The 13791-nt window shown below is 47.9% G+C and overlaps 2 protein-coding genes and 2 non-coding genes across 8 annotated transcripts; 1 reads left to right on the top strand and 3 right to left on the bottom strand.

Annotated features, from left to right (window-relative positions):
* Window positions 1-1224: 1224 nt before the first annotated feature.
* LOC113963016 (butyrophilin subfamily 3 member A3-like) lies at window positions 1225-6548 on the top strand. The gene is made up of 6 exons (XM_027673812.1): window positions 1225-1258; window positions 3944-4300; window positions 5040-5321; window positions 6008-6106; window positions 6230-6256; window positions 6359-6548. The coding sequence occupies exons 1-6, from the start codon at window positions 1225-1227 to the stop codon at window positions 6430-6432; spliced, it is 873 nt and encodes a 290-aa protein (XP_027529613.1). The 3' UTR covers window positions 6433-6548.
* TRNAQ-CUG lies at window positions 2236-2307 on the bottom strand. Its single transcript has one exon. It is a non-coding gene; the product is annotated as a tRNA-Gln (tRNA).
* TRNAK-UUU lies at window positions 2466-2538 on the bottom strand. Its single transcript has one exon. It is a non-coding gene; the product is annotated as a tRNA-Lys (tRNA).
* Window positions 6549-9131: 2583 nt separating the features above from the next.
* LOC113963018 (butyrophilin-like protein 9) lies at window positions 9132-13787 on the bottom strand. Of its 5 annotated transcripts, none has more exons than XM_027673818.1 (13): window positions 13734-13787; window positions 12989-13051; window positions 12606-12700; window positions 12431-12483; window positions 12043-12141; window positions 11810-11836; window positions 11530-11556; window positions 11240-11266; window positions 11078-11104; window positions 10539-10565; window positions 10124-10144; window positions 9971-9997; window positions 9132-9688 (listed from the first exon to the last, which is right to left on the bottom strand). In XM_027673818.1, exons 3-13 carry the CDS (start codon window positions 12689-12691, stop codon window positions 9201-9203), a joined length of 909 nt encoding a protein of 302 aa, XP_027529619.1. In that variant the 5' UTR covers window positions 12692-12700; window positions 12989-13051; window positions 13734-13787; the 3' UTR covers window positions 9132-9200. The 5 variants fall into 5 exon arrangements, with proteins under 5 accessions (XP_027529619.1, XP_027529616.1, XP_027529617.1 ...); XM_027673819.1 differs by adding an exon at window positions 10340-10355 and having other exon boundaries at window positions 9583-9688; window positions 10124-10208; window positions 12431-12700; window positions 13734-13785; XM_027673815.1 differs by having other exon boundaries at window positions 12431-12700; window positions 13734-13785.
* Window positions 13788-13791: the final 4 nt, after the last annotated feature.

Below are 13791 nucleotides of genomic sequence, written 5' to 3'. Positions count from 1 at the left end.
GGGACCCCCGGGGTGGGCGACGAGGGGCTCAGGTAGAACACTTGGATCCCGGAGCTCTGCAGGTCCGGGAGAACCTCCTCCACGGCCACCCGGAGCTCTGGGGGACACGGGGGGGGACACGGCGGGTCACGGGGGGGCACTGGGGGGACAGGAGGGACAGGGTGGGGGACATGAGGGACCCCAAACGGGCACCTGAGGGATCCCAAAATGGGCACATGCACAAACCTGTGCACAGACACAGGCACGTGTACAGGCACTGACACGTGTGGACACAGGTACAGACACTGACACACGTGTGGACACAGGTGCAGACCCTGACACACGTGTGGACACAGGTACAGACCCTGACACACGTGTGGACACAGGTGCAGACCCTGACACATGTGTGGACACAGGTACAGACCCTGACACACGTGTGGACACAGCTACAGACCCCAACACACGTGTGGACACAGATACAGACCCCAACACATGTGTGGACACAGGTACAGACCCCAACACACGTGTGGACGCAGGTACAGACCCTGACACACGTGTGGACACCGGGGCTGGCGAGGATGGCTGAGATCGGGGCTGGCCAGGACCAGGGTAACCTTGGTGGCCACATCCCCCCCATGTCCCAGTAGCCCCCCGAACGTCCCCTCCATCCCCTCTCACCGGGGCTGGCAAGGACCAGGGTGACCTTGGTGGCCACATCCCCCCGCATCCCCGTAGCCCCCCGAAGGTCCCCTCCACCCCCTCTCACCGGGGCTGGCGAGCACCCGGGTGGTCCCGGCGGCCTCCAGCGCGTGCCGCAGCGCCCGTCCCCGCGCGTTGGTGTTCACGCAGGCCATGGCACAGCCCAGCTTGGCCAGCGCCAGCCACGTCCACAGGTAGGTGGGCGAGTTGGGCAGGAACACGGCCACCGTGTCGCCGGGGCTGAGCCCCAGGCGCCGCCGCAGCGCCCGCGCCGCCCGGTTGCTCCTGAGATCCACGTCCTCGTAGGTGTAGAGCTCGTCCTGGAAGAGGAGCAGCGGCTGCCGCGGCCGCCGCCGCGCGTGGAGCAGGAACACGTCCAGGAGGGTCTCGGGGGGGCTGCGGGCGAAGCGGCGGCGGCAGCGCAGCGCCGACCTGGCCATGGTCACGAAGGCCACCAGGTCGTCCCAGAGGAACGGCGGGGCGAGCAGCGCGGCCAGCAGGGCCAGCCCGGCCAGCGCGGCCGGGAGCAGCCCCAGCAGCAGCGCCATGGCCACTGAGGGGTGGCCGGAGGTGGCCAAAGGTCCGCGGGGCCGGGCCGGGCGCACCTTTGGCCCCGGCGGGGCCGGGAGTTCGTTGCTCCTCGGGATTTATTTGCTTTGCTTTGCGCTCCCTCCTTCCTCTTTTGTGCCCGGGCTTGTTTGTTTTGTTTTTTTTTTACCTCTCTCTCTCTCCCAGTTTTCGCGTTCCCGGTGCCGGGGTGTGGCTCCGCTACCTGCGGCTCCGCGGGCTCTGTCTCTCTGTCCCCTCTGTCTGTCCCCACAGCTGTCCCTCTGTCCCCTCTGTCCCCCTCCTGTCCCCTTGTCCCTCTGTCCGGCCTGGGTCCTCTTTGCCCCCTCCTGTCCCTCGGTCTGGCTCCTGTCCCCCGGTCTGGCTCCTGGCCCCCTCCTGACCCTCTGTCCCTCTGTCTCCTTCTGTCCCTCTGTCCCCTTTGTCCCCCTTCTGTCCCCTCTGTCCCCCTTCTGCCCCTCTGCCTCCCTCCTGTCCCTCTGTCCCTCCGTCTCCCTCCCGTCCCTCTGTCCCTCCATCTCCCTCCTGACCCTCTGTCCAGCCTCTGTCCCCCCAAATGTCCCTCTGTCTGTCTGCCCCTCAGTCTGTCCGTCCTGGCCACTCGGGTCTCTCTGCTGAGGGGGTCGGGCAGTCACACGTGGGATGTCACACACGGTCCCCGAAGCACCTGTGGGGTCACACGAGGTCCCCCGGGGGGTGTCACACGTGGGACGCCACGCACAGACCCCGGAGCGGGGTCACGCGAGGTCCCTTTTGAGGCGTCACACCCCGACCCCAAAAGGGGGGGGAGAGGAGCGGGGCCGCCACACCCCCACACCCACGCGCGTGACACACTCGGGGCACGGAGTCCCCGGGCGAGTGTCCCCTGCGCTTCCCAAACGCCACAAGGAGCCAAGACCCCCCCTCTTGCCCCCCGGCCCTACGGCGGGACACGGGGGGGGGCACAAACGAGCCCGTACGTGGAGAGGGGGGAGACCCAAAAAGAGGGCGAGGTCCCACCGAGATTCGAACTCGGATCGCTGGATTCAGAGTCCAGAGTGCTCACCATTACACCATGGGACCGCCTCGCGCCGCCCCCTCCGCCCGGCCCAGAGCCCTCCGCGCCGCTCCCTCCGCCACGAAAAAGAGACCCCGCGCTTGTTCCCCCCCCCCCGGGAGAGGAGGGGGGAAAACAGGGATGGGACCCCCCGGGATGCGCCGGGAGCGGGAAAAGGGGAACCCGCCCGAACAGGGACTTGAACCCTGGACCCTCAGATTAAAAGTCTGATGCTCTACCGACTGAGCTATCCGGGCTCCTGCGGGGGGGCGGCCGCCGGCGGCGGTTTGGGCTGAAATCCCGCAGTTTTGGGCAAAATCCCGGGGGTTCCGGGAGAAATCCCGGAGTTTTGGGCAGAAAACATTCCGGGGGGAAATGATTCCTCTGGGGTTGTGGCGGGGGAGGGATTTCGGGGCGTGTTGCAAAATGCAATTATTTATTATTGTAATAAATAATAATGATAAATAATGCATAGTGAATATCTGATTATATTCGATATTATATATAATTTATAGTATAATATATACTCTAACACAATATATAACATAATATACAATGTATAGATAAAAGATAAACCTAGTATATTTTATATATTTTTTATCATTATATTTATGATAATAACTAATAAAATAACAGGATATATTTAATATATGATTTTATTAGATATTATATATAATTTATAGTTTAATATATACTCTAATACAATATATACTCTAATACAATACATAACATAATACACAATGTATTATAATATATAAAATATAACCCTAATCTATTATAGGATTCCCACTTCCCTTTTTCAAGGTCCAACCCTTTCGGAAAAAGCCAATCAGGGCTTTCAGGTGCCATAAAAATATAAAATCTGAGGACAAAGTTCTTCCCAACCCGACTCCGGAGGAACCTTCGGGTCCTTCCTGCTCCGGTAAGAAATTCCTGGTCGGAAAAATCCGTGAATTCACTTCTAGAAATTGATTCATCCAGAATAAATTGATTTTTTTACTGGGAGTAAATTGATATTTTTTAACTGGAGTAAATTGATTTTTTTTTTTAAGTGGAATAAATGGAATAAAATGAAACACCCGGGACTTTCTTTTCCTTGAGAACCCCAATCCCTCCATCCATAAATTCCTGGACATTTTTCCCTGTTATTTCATCCCTTGATTCTCTTGTTCTTTTCCGTGGAATGTGTGCAGGGGCCGAAGGAATTCCGGGAGATTCCGGGACATCGATGGATTCCCGGGTCTGGTGGTTGACGCTGCTCCCAGTCCTGACATTCCAACAGGGATCCCACCTGGCCACAGGTGAAGACAATTCCATTTGGGATATATCTGGGATATATTTGGGACGTATTGCCAAAATTCCTTCAAAAACCTTGGAAAAGCTTCTTTATCCAGAGGGTTTGATCGGGGCTGGAAGAGGATCCCCAGGGAATTGGTTTTCCCCCATTTTTCCATGGTTTTTCCAACCAAAACGATCAAAGGTTCGAAACACCAGAGGGATAAATCCCGGAATCTCAAATCCCGCGAGCGTTCCGTGTCGTTTTCCCAGTTCTCCTCCGGGTTCCTCTCCCACTGACATGGTTGCGTTGGTTGCCTGACATTAATTCCATGAAAACCCGACGCGGATAAACCGGGAACAAACCCCCGTTTTGTCCCGAAACAGGTCGGTCGGTGGCTTCTCCTGGAATTCCCGTCGTCGGGATCGTCGGGATCGTCGGGGATCGGGTTGTCCTGCCCTGCCGGGTGACCCCGGAGCCCATTCCCGAGGTTTTCTCCGTCCGCTGGGTGTTCCACGACGGCTCCCGACGGATCCCCGTGGGCGGTTTCGACGGGAAGAGCCGGGAGGAGGAGTGGGACGGGAGGTTCCGGGGCCGGGCGGAGTTTTTCCCCAGGGAATTCCGGGCCGGGAACGTGTCCCTGGGATTGAGGAACGTCGGGATCTCCGACCGAGGGTTCTACACCTGCCACGTGTCAGCCCAGGACGTGTCCCGGGAGGCGTCGGTGGAGCTGGAAGTGGCAGGTGGGAATTCTGGGATCATTTTATTTCTTTAAAAAAAAAAAAAAATGGGGCAAAATTTTTATGGTTATTTTATTTTGGTGCATTTTTATGCATTTGAAATAAATTTTTATATTATTTTTATTTTTATGTTCTATGGTTTTTATATTTTTTTTATATTTGATATTTTTGTGTCATATATTTATTTTCTATAAATATGAAAATATAGGTGTATAATGAAATATAGGTATATAATACGTAATATATAAATACATAGTGTACAATATACACTCTTTAACTATAATGTAAAAATATATAATATAGTATATAGTATATAATATATAAAATACATATTAAATGCATAATAATATATATTAACAATATATTTAATAATATATAATTAATATATTAATAGATATTAATAGATATTAATTTTTACATATAGATATTAAATAGTAAATAGTAAATATATAATATAGTACTTATAATTCCCACATTTTCCCAAATCCTGGCAAATCCCACTCCCGACTTCCTGCTAAACCAACCTCCCCCCTCCCTCTCCCAGATTCTCCCTGGAATCCCTCATTCCCTTGGAATCCCTTCCACTCCTTCCCCTTTAATTCCCTCCTGTCCCTCCTTAAATCCAAGGAAAAAAACCTTCCAACACCTTCAAACCCTTAAAACCCTTTTCCAAGGAAACCCAATTCCCCCCAGATCCCAATTTCCCGCTGTTTGGAAGGGAAACCCTCCCGTTTTTCCGCAGCCATCGGCGACGTTCCCACCATCGTCGTGAACTCCCGGAAAAGGGACCTCGGCCTCTCCTGCCGAGCCTCGGGCTGGTTCCCCAATCCCGAAATCCTTTGGCTGGATGGCCAAGGGAAGCTCCGGGAGGGATTTTCCAGCCCCAGGACGACGCCGGAGCCGTCGGGGCTGTTCCGGGTCGACGCTTCCGTGACCCTCCCGCCCGGATCCGACCTGGAGGTTTCCTGCAGGATCCTCAACCCCCGGCTCAACGTCTCCAGGGAATCCCGGATCCGCATCTCGGGTGGGTCCGGGATCACCCCCGGGATCGGCTCCGTTCCCGGGATCCGTGCTGGGAGAAATCTGTATATTTATTTATATATTTATATAATTATTATTTATATATTATTTATATTATATAATAGATTTATTATTATTTATATATTATTATTCATATATTTATATATATTTATTTATATATTTATATAATTTATATATTTATTTATTATATTGGGAGAAATTTATATATTTATTTATAAATATATATATATTTATATATTACATATTTACTCCTTAAATCCACGGTGGAATATTTCATCCTTAATTTAATCCTAATATTTAATAATGATTCATATATTTATATATTTTTATATTTATTTTTATTTATTTGTTATTATTTATATAAACAATATTTATATATTTATAATATTTATATATTATATAATATTTATAAATATATAAATATTTATTTATTATTTTATTACATATATTTATAAATATATAATATTTATATATTATATATTTACTCCTTAAATCCACGGTGGAATATTTAATCCTTAATTTAATCCTAATATTTAATAATTTAATTCATACTTAATATTTAATCATTTATATGCAACCTTTGGGTCCAAAATAAAACTCTCTAATTATTAACACACTTTGAAAATCGTTAATATAAAATAATTAATGGAGTGTTGCTCCTTTTCCCAGATGTTTTCCTCCCTTCCGTCTCCTCCTGGCTCATCGGTTTCCTGGTGCTTTTGGGCCTCAACCTGCTCCTGATTTCTGCTGTGTTTTGCCTCCTGAGGAGTAAGTGTTGGGAAAATCCTGGGGGAAAAAAAAAATCCCCTGGAATAAAAATAATTTGGAGCTCGTTTCTGTGCAAAAAAACATGGGATAAAAGGGCTTTTTTTCCCCACTTTTTTTAACCAGGGAGCAACAAGAAAAATGCCAGTGCAGGTGAGTGATGAGGAATTAAGGTGAATTATTTATATTAATTATATTAATCATATTATTTGTATTTATTATGGCTATTTTGGATGAATTTCCCTTGTTTTGCAGTGAAAGTGAAGCTGGAAAGGGAAGAAGGTAAAAAATCCCTCAGGAAACGGGAAATGTCCAGCGTCAAATATTAGGAAAGTTCCCAAATCGGGAATTTTGGGAGCCAAAATTCCGTGTCCTCTCTTTTCCAGAAAAAAAGAAGGTGAAGTCGTTGTTGGGTAAGAGATTCCCTTTTTCCTTCCCTTCCCTTCCCTTCCCTTCCCTTCCCTTCCCTTCCCTTCCCTTCCCACATTAATAATAAATATTAACAAATATTAACAATGTCTATTATTAAATATTAACGTTATTCCCAATTATTCCCTCGATTCCACGTCCGGAATCTCCAGACGGAGAGAAAGCCAAGAAACGAGCGGGTAAATCCCATTCCCATAAAACATTCCCTGGGAAAACAATCCTCGGTTTAATCATCTTAATTAAAAGTGATTAATTAATCCCCAGGGATGATCCAGTCACAGCTTTTCCCTCTTCCTTGGGATTTCATGGAATCACTTAGGCAGGAAAAGACCCCCAAAATCCCAAAATCCAAGCCCAAATCTTCCACCGAATTCCACTGGGACTTTTACGGGATCAAAACTTTTTCTTCTCCTTCCCCTTTTCCACCTTTTTAGCAAAAACCTGCAATTCCCTCAGTCCTGGAATTTAACAGAATTCCCAGAAGGAATAACTGGCATAATTCCAATGTCTTTCCCATGGATATTTTCCTTTTTTTTTTCCTCTGGAATTTTCTCCTCCCTCAATTTCTGCCCTTTTTTTTTTTTTTTCCAGCCAAGATCCACTTCAAGAAACGCTTCGGTAAGGGGATTGATTTGCATAAATTTGCATAAATTTACATAACACTGTGCTCTGGGTCATCTTTAGAAACAATAGGATGAGAATTCCTGTTAATATCCATGTTTTCCCTGGATTTATAGTTAATGAATGCAGTGAAATATCAATTTATGGGGAGGAATATCCTTGTTTTCCACTCCCAGGAGTTGTTCCCATTGGGAAAACTGGCAAAAAATGGGGAAAGAATGGAAAAAAGGGGAAAAACTGGAAAAAAATGGGGAAAACTGGGGAAAGATAGGAAATCCAAACAAAAATACCTGGAATATCTTTTTCTTGCAGGTCGACTGAAGGCAGAGCTGGGTGAGTGAAAAAGATGGGATTGTGGAAATTCCTGGGATTTGGGGATTAAATGGGATTTTTGGGAGATCCGAAGGGTTTTCCCAGTCCGGGGAGGACCAAATTCCACCAAAACCCCTGGAATGCAGCGATGTCTGTTGTTTTTCCATAGATTTCTGGGAAGCCCGGAGCCACGCAGGTGAGCTGGAAAAATGGGAATGTGCCTTGGATGGCAGGAATGGAGACGGGATGGGGATGTTGGGAATGGTGGAAAAAGGGAGTCCCGGGAGGCGTCCAAGGCCGGGATGGGATCAGGATGCAATTCCCGAGAGGATGGATGGGAAGAGGGAGAGGGATTTGTGTCCTGGGAAATCCCAGGATGGGAGAGATCCGGGGGGAGGCCTTGGGGGCCTTTCCAACCTCAGCCAACTCGGGGATCCAGGGATTTGGGGGAATTCTGGGATTTGGGAATTCTGGGATTTGGGGATTCTGGGACTTGGGAATTCAGGGTTTCCGTGGCTCCTTCTCCTCCTGCTGTCCCGCAGTTCCCGTATCCTGGAATGCCCCGGAGCGGATCCTGGAGCTCCCGAGCGGGGAGAGCGACGCGTCCGCTCCCACATTCCCGGTGCGCGTGGGGCGGGAAGGCTTCGGGAGCGGGAAGCACTACTGGGAGCTGGAGCTGGGCCGGAAGCAGGACTGGGCGCTGGGAGTGCTGCTGGAAAACGCGGGATGCGAGGCCGGGCCCGTTCCCAGCCGGGATTCCTGGGCTCTGCGCCGATCCCAGGGAGAGATTCTCTCCAGCGCCGGAGCCCGCGGGCTCGGGAAGCTCCGCTGGAGCGGCTCCGCCCTCGGCGTCTTCCTGGACCTGGATTGGGAGTGCCTGGAATTCTACGACGTGGAGACCGCGGAGCTCGTGGAGAGGCTGGGTCTGAGCACCGCGGGGAATTCCCAGGGGATGTTCTTCCCGTTTGTGTCCCGGGGGGAAGGGATCGGGATCCGCCCGGTGCCGATCCCGGTCCCGCTAAAGGGACTTTGAGCAGGGATGGGGGAAAAGGGGGGAGAAAATGATGGAAATGGGAATGGGAAGGAACGTGAGGGTGTGGGAGGGGAAAAAAGAGGGAAAGGAGGGGGAAAGGGGCTGGTTTTCCCTGGATAAAACCCCCATTTGGGTCTGGTTTTCCCTGGAAAAAAAAACCGTCTGGGACTGGCTTTTCCTGGGAAAAAAAAAGAAATGGAATAAAAGGTTTTTGAAGGGAAATGTTGTTGTTTTGGGAATTCTTAGGACATTTGGGCCCATTGGGGAATTCCTAGCAGGAAAAGGATGGGAAGGAGAGGTTATTTGGTCCCCAAATGTGCTGGAATTTGGGTGGGAAGAGCCTGGAGCAGGAGCTTGATCCCGGCTCCATCAGGTGGAATGAACAAGGGGGGTGGGAGCTCCCTTGGATGCAATTCCCAGCAGAATCTCCAGATCTGGGATTTGAGTCGTGCTCTGGGTTCCCTTGGGAATTTTGGGATTTCCTGTTGTCCATCCTCGTCTCCAGAGGAGAAAATAATTGGGATAGGAAATGGAAAAAAATTGGAAAACTTTAATTTTTAATTTAATTTATTATTCAAGAAATTATTTTACATTTTTATTAATTTATTAATTTTATTAATTTATTAATTACAAATTCATTAATTATCGCAAATTATAAATATGATAATCTATTGATATTTACATAATTTATTATTTTAATTATTAACCCCCCACGGAGCGAATTCCCAACCCCTTCCCGTCGGAGCCGGGGCTGAAAAACGGGAAGAGATTCCCAGAAAACCTCAAGGGAAGCGACGCCAGGAGACTCTTCCCTTCCACGTCGAAGAAGGAGAGGCTGCGGGATTCCTGATCCAGGAAAACCCCGAGCACTGGGCAGGGCCCGGAATTCCGGCCCCCGGGAATGCTGAATTCCCCCCGGGAATAGCCGAGGCCGAGAACCTGCTCCCGCTCCCGCGGCAGCACCATCCCGTCGCTCCGCAGGGAATCCCGGATTTCCTCAGCCAGCACCCCCAGCTCCCAGCCGGATCCGTCCCCGACTTCCACTTCCCAGTAGTGCTTCCCTTGGGAAAAGGATTCCTGGGCCAGGACGACGGGTTTGGGGTGGAGCTGCTCGGAGCAGGAAACGATCCGGGATCGGTCCCGGAGGGAGAGTTCGGGATGTTTGCAGAGCTCGTCCAGGGTCAGCGGGACTGGGAGAGGGGGAAAGCCGAGGATTTCCAGGGAATTAGGGAAAAGTGGTTATGGAAAGTGATAGAAAAATGATATAAAATTTGGGGGGTTGTGGATAATTTAATGTGAAAATGGAGGAAGAGAAGGAGAGGAAGAGGAAGAGGAAGAGAAGAGGAAGGGGGAGAGGGAGAGGGAGAGGGAGAGGAAGAGGAAGGGGAAGGGGAAGGGAAAGGGAAGAGGAAGAGGAAGGGGAAGGGGAGAGGAAGAGGAAGAGGAAGGGGAAGGGGAAGGCCCTGACTCACCCACGTTTCTCTGGGCACGTCTGAAATCTGCAGGGAAATGAACGACTAATTAATGCTAATTGATTAATTACCGCGGCAGGAGCAGCTCATTTGCATGATTTTTGCATAATCGGGGGCGGGGTTTGGGAATTTCGGGGTTCGGGACCAACTCACCCAGTTGGGCCTGGATTTGTTCTGGAAGGAGAGAAATTCCATCACCGTCCTGCTGGAAAAGGGGCACCTGGGCCGGGTGGGGCACCTGTGACACCTGAGCCAGGTGTGGCACCTGTCACCTGTGTCACCTGTGTCACCTGTGTCACCTGTTCCAGGTGTGTCACCAGTCCCAGGTGTGTCACCTGTGACACCTGAGCCAGGTGTGTCACCTGTCACCTGTCACCTGTGTCACCTGTGTCACCTGTGTCACCTGTCCCAGGTGTGTCACCTCTCACCAGTGTCACCTGTCCCAGGTGTGTCACTGGCCCCAGCCCTCAAAGTGGCCCCAATTTCCCCCCGAAAGTGCTTCTTTTTTTTTCCGGAGCCCCAAAAACCCGAAATTCCCGAAATTCCCCAAGCTGTGGAATTTTCTCACCGATTTTTGTTGTCATCTCCTGGTTTTCTACGAGGAAAGAAAAGGAAATCAGGATTTGGGAAGGGGAAAGGAGGGGAATTCTGGGAATTTGGGGATGGAAAGGTTAAAAGGTAGAGAAATATATTTAAAATTATGTGTATGACATATAAAAATACACAAAATCATATTTAATATATTAAAATGTATTAAAATAGATTATATTTAAAATACGATATAAAAATATATTTAAAATATTCTACAATACATCTAAAATACATGAAAAAATATATTTTTATATTTAGTGACTTGATATAAAAATATATTCTATATTATTAATAGTTAATGTTAATGAATATAACAATTAATAATTATGAATTAATTATTAATCATAAATATTAATAATTACCAAATCAATATATACTTACTGTTAACAGTATTAATAAATTAATAATAATATAATTTATATTCTTAAAGAATTGAAATAATTCTAATTCTACCTACGACACATATTATTATATAAAATGTAATTAATTCTGGAGGAATAATCCAGGATTTTTTACCCTTCTGGAATTTCTCCTGCACTTCCTCTGGAAAACAAAGGGAGAAAATGAGGAAAATGGGGGGAAATTCAGGACAACCCCCCCCCCCAAGTCTATGAAATCATCAGAATGACTCCAACAGTCTCAGTCCAACAAACCCTCAGTCCCGAGCTCAGCCCTTACCCAGCTCCATCTTGAATTCCTCGATGTCTGAAAGGAATCGGGTTCAAATATTAAAAATCACTTTTTTTTCCCTTTTTTACTCCCTTTTCCCCCAAAATACACCGAATTTTTCCCATTTTTCCGACACTTTCACCGGGTCTTTTTTTTAACAGTCGCTGAATTCCCGGGCTCAGGTTAATTTTAATTTGATTTTCTCGCCGGATTTGATGCATTTTTTTTTTTAATTTGTTAAAGAAATTTGAAGGCAGAAATCGCCGAGAAAAAAAAATCACTTTTTTTTTTCCACTCACCCTCCTGAATTTGCTTCTGGGCGTTTCCTGGGAAAAGAGGAACATTTTAGAGCACAAAAAATAATTTTAAAATTAATTTAAATTAATTTTAAATTAATTTTAAATTAATTAATTTAATTAATTTAAAATTATAAATTTAATTAATTAATTTAAAAATCAGTTTTAAGGACCGTTTTCTGCTTCTCTTTTTTTTGTATTTATTTATTTACATGTTTTATTTCTATTTTTAGAAGCCCGAGGTTTAATTTCGTTAATTAGTTAATTGAATGGTTTGACTCACTTTCCTGATCCGTCGCCTTTTGGTTGGCTGTGGGAAAACAGGGAAAGGGGAATGTTGGTTCACTCGAGATTTTTCCAAGGAAGGTTTTCCTGGGAAGGGGGAAAAGGGGGGAAAAGGGGGAAAAAAGAGGAAAATGGGAAAAGGGAAAAAAGGAGGGAAAGGGAAAGAAAGGATAAAAAGGGAAGGGGGGAAAAGGGAAAAGAAGGGAAAGGGAAGGAAATGAAGGAACTTACTCCGGATTTTATAAACAGCTGCCAGGACCAGGAATATTCCAAAGAGCAGGATCATCACAAAAGCCGGGAGCCAGGGGGAGATGGTCGGGAAGAAACTCTCTGGAAAACAATCCAGGGGCTCCGTTATTCCCTCGGAATATCACCCTGGCCATGGAATCGCGGGATGGTTGGGTTGGGAGGGACCTTCTTCCAAAGCCCCTTTCCACAGGCTGGGAATCTTCCCGTGGGGAATGTCCTGATGAGATTTGGGGACACACCTGGAGTGGAGGGAATTTGGATCCCCAAACCCGGAATTTTTCATCCCTAAAACCGGGAATTGATTGATTATCCCACTAAAAATTGGGATTCCCGGGAAAAGCAGCACCAGATCCCTGTTTTCCCCCCTCACCCGCGATGACGACGGAGGATTCCGTGGATGTTTTCCCGAGGTTGTCGACGATCCTGCAGGACACGGCGTTCCCAAATCCCGGTTTGAGGACGATGGAGCTCCCGGCATTCCCGGATGTGTCCGTGCCCAGGGGATTCCCGGTGATATTCCTGCCTTTCCCGTCCACCCACAGCACCTCGACTTCGGAAAGGAGCCGCTCCGAGAGGCACTTGAGGCGGATTCCGGAGTCTTCCAATCCGTCCAGGACGAGCAGCGGGTCATGGATGCTCCCTATGGATGAGGAGGACACAGGAGCTCCAGAATAATATTCCGATTTTCCCCCCTCTCCAAGGCAGCTGGAATTATTGGGATGAAGATTCCAGGTCCTTCCTGCCAGGTGGGAATAAAGCAAAAAAAGCCAAAAATTCCCTCCCCCCCAAAAAAATCCCAAATTAACTTCCCTCGCTTCCCCCGATGGAATCATTTGGAAGCTCGAATCCCAAAGAATTCCAGAAGCTCTCTGGGGATCCTCAGGGTCTTTTCCAAGCTCAACAAATCCATGAAATCCCATAAAATTACCCGTTGTGGGGTGGAGTCCGGAGAAGGCGACGAGGGGGACTATCCGGATCCAGGGCCCCATTCCTGTGGGGAAAGGAAAAATTCCAGGTGGGAATGGGAAATCCATGGGATTGGGTCCTGCTCCTGAGTTCTGGAGCAGATGGATCTGCTCCAACAAACTGTTCCCGGGTTTTGGAAGTTGTTCTGTGGGTTCCTTTCCTGGATTTAGAGGGAATGGAAAAGGGAAAAAAGGGGGAAAGGGAGAAAAATGGGAAAGGGGGGAAAAAAAGGGGGAAAAAGGAAAAGGAGGGAAAAAAAGGGAAAACAGGGAAAACTCCTGGGAATTCCCTTTTTCCAGGGTGTCCTTTTCCTCAGCAGCAATTCCCAGGAAAACGAGGCCATCCTGGAAACTTTGGGGGTTTTTTTATCCACAGGTTTTTTGGGGATTTTTTTTCCCATTTTGGCCCTTTTTCAATCCTTTCTCCCTCCCCCCATAATATCATGGTGCCAAAATTCCTTTCAGTTTCCCGAGGGGATAAAAGAGAATTCCCAAATATTTCAGGGCAAATCCCAAAATGCTGGAAAAGCAACGCGAGGGAAGAGAAAGCGACGGAAATCCCACGGGAAAAGAAGGAAGAGGAAAAACTTGGGAGCTCCGGGAATTATAAACAAACAGAAAACGGGAATTTATGGGAAATATAAAATGGAAATAGGATAAAATTCCCTGAAAAAGGTGGGAAATCGCGTGGAAAAAGGGAAAACCAACCTGGTTTTCCAGCAGCACCCGCAGGATCTCCAGAAAATCCCCCGGGACTGAAACCTGT

The sequence above is a fragment of the Neopelma chrysocephalum genome, unplaced genomic scaffold, assembly GCF_003984885.1.
Source record: "Neopelma chrysocephalum unplaced genomic scaffold, ASM398488v2 Primary Assembly neopelma1_187399, whole genome shotgun sequence".
Classification (NCBI taxonomy): domain Eukaryota; kingdom Metazoa; phylum Chordata; class Aves; order Passeriformes; family Pipridae; genus Neopelma; species Neopelma chrysocephalum.
The sequence above is the reverse complement of the archived record's forward strand: the minus strand, read 5'-3'. Positions and strand labels throughout refer to the sequence as shown.

Coding starts and splice junctions, on each gene's coding strand:
- LOC113963016 (XM_027673812.1), top strand. CDS start 1,225: ATGGCCACTGAGGGGTGGCCGGAGGTGGCCAAAG. Junction 1,259..3,943: donor GTGGCCGGAGGTGGCCAAAG/GTCCGCGGGGCC, acceptor GTCCCGAAACAG/GTCGGTCGGTGGCTTCTCCT. Junction 5,322..6,007: donor ATCCCGGATCCGCATCTCGG/GTGGGTCCGGGA, acceptor TCCTTTTCCCAG/ATGTTTTCCTCCCTTCCGTC.
- LOC113963018 (XM_027673815.1), bottom strand. CDS start 13,049: ATGGGGCCCTGGATCCGGATAGTCCCCCTCGTCGCCTTCTCCGGACTC. Junction 9,998..10,123: donor ACAAATCCAGGCCCAACTGG/GTGAGTTGGTCC, acceptor ATTTCCCTGCAG/ATTTCAGACGTGCCCAGAGA. Junction 9,689..9,970: donor ACGTGCCCAGAGAAACGTGG/GTGAGTCAGGGC, acceptor CCCCTCTCCCAG/TCCCGCTGACCCTGGACGAG.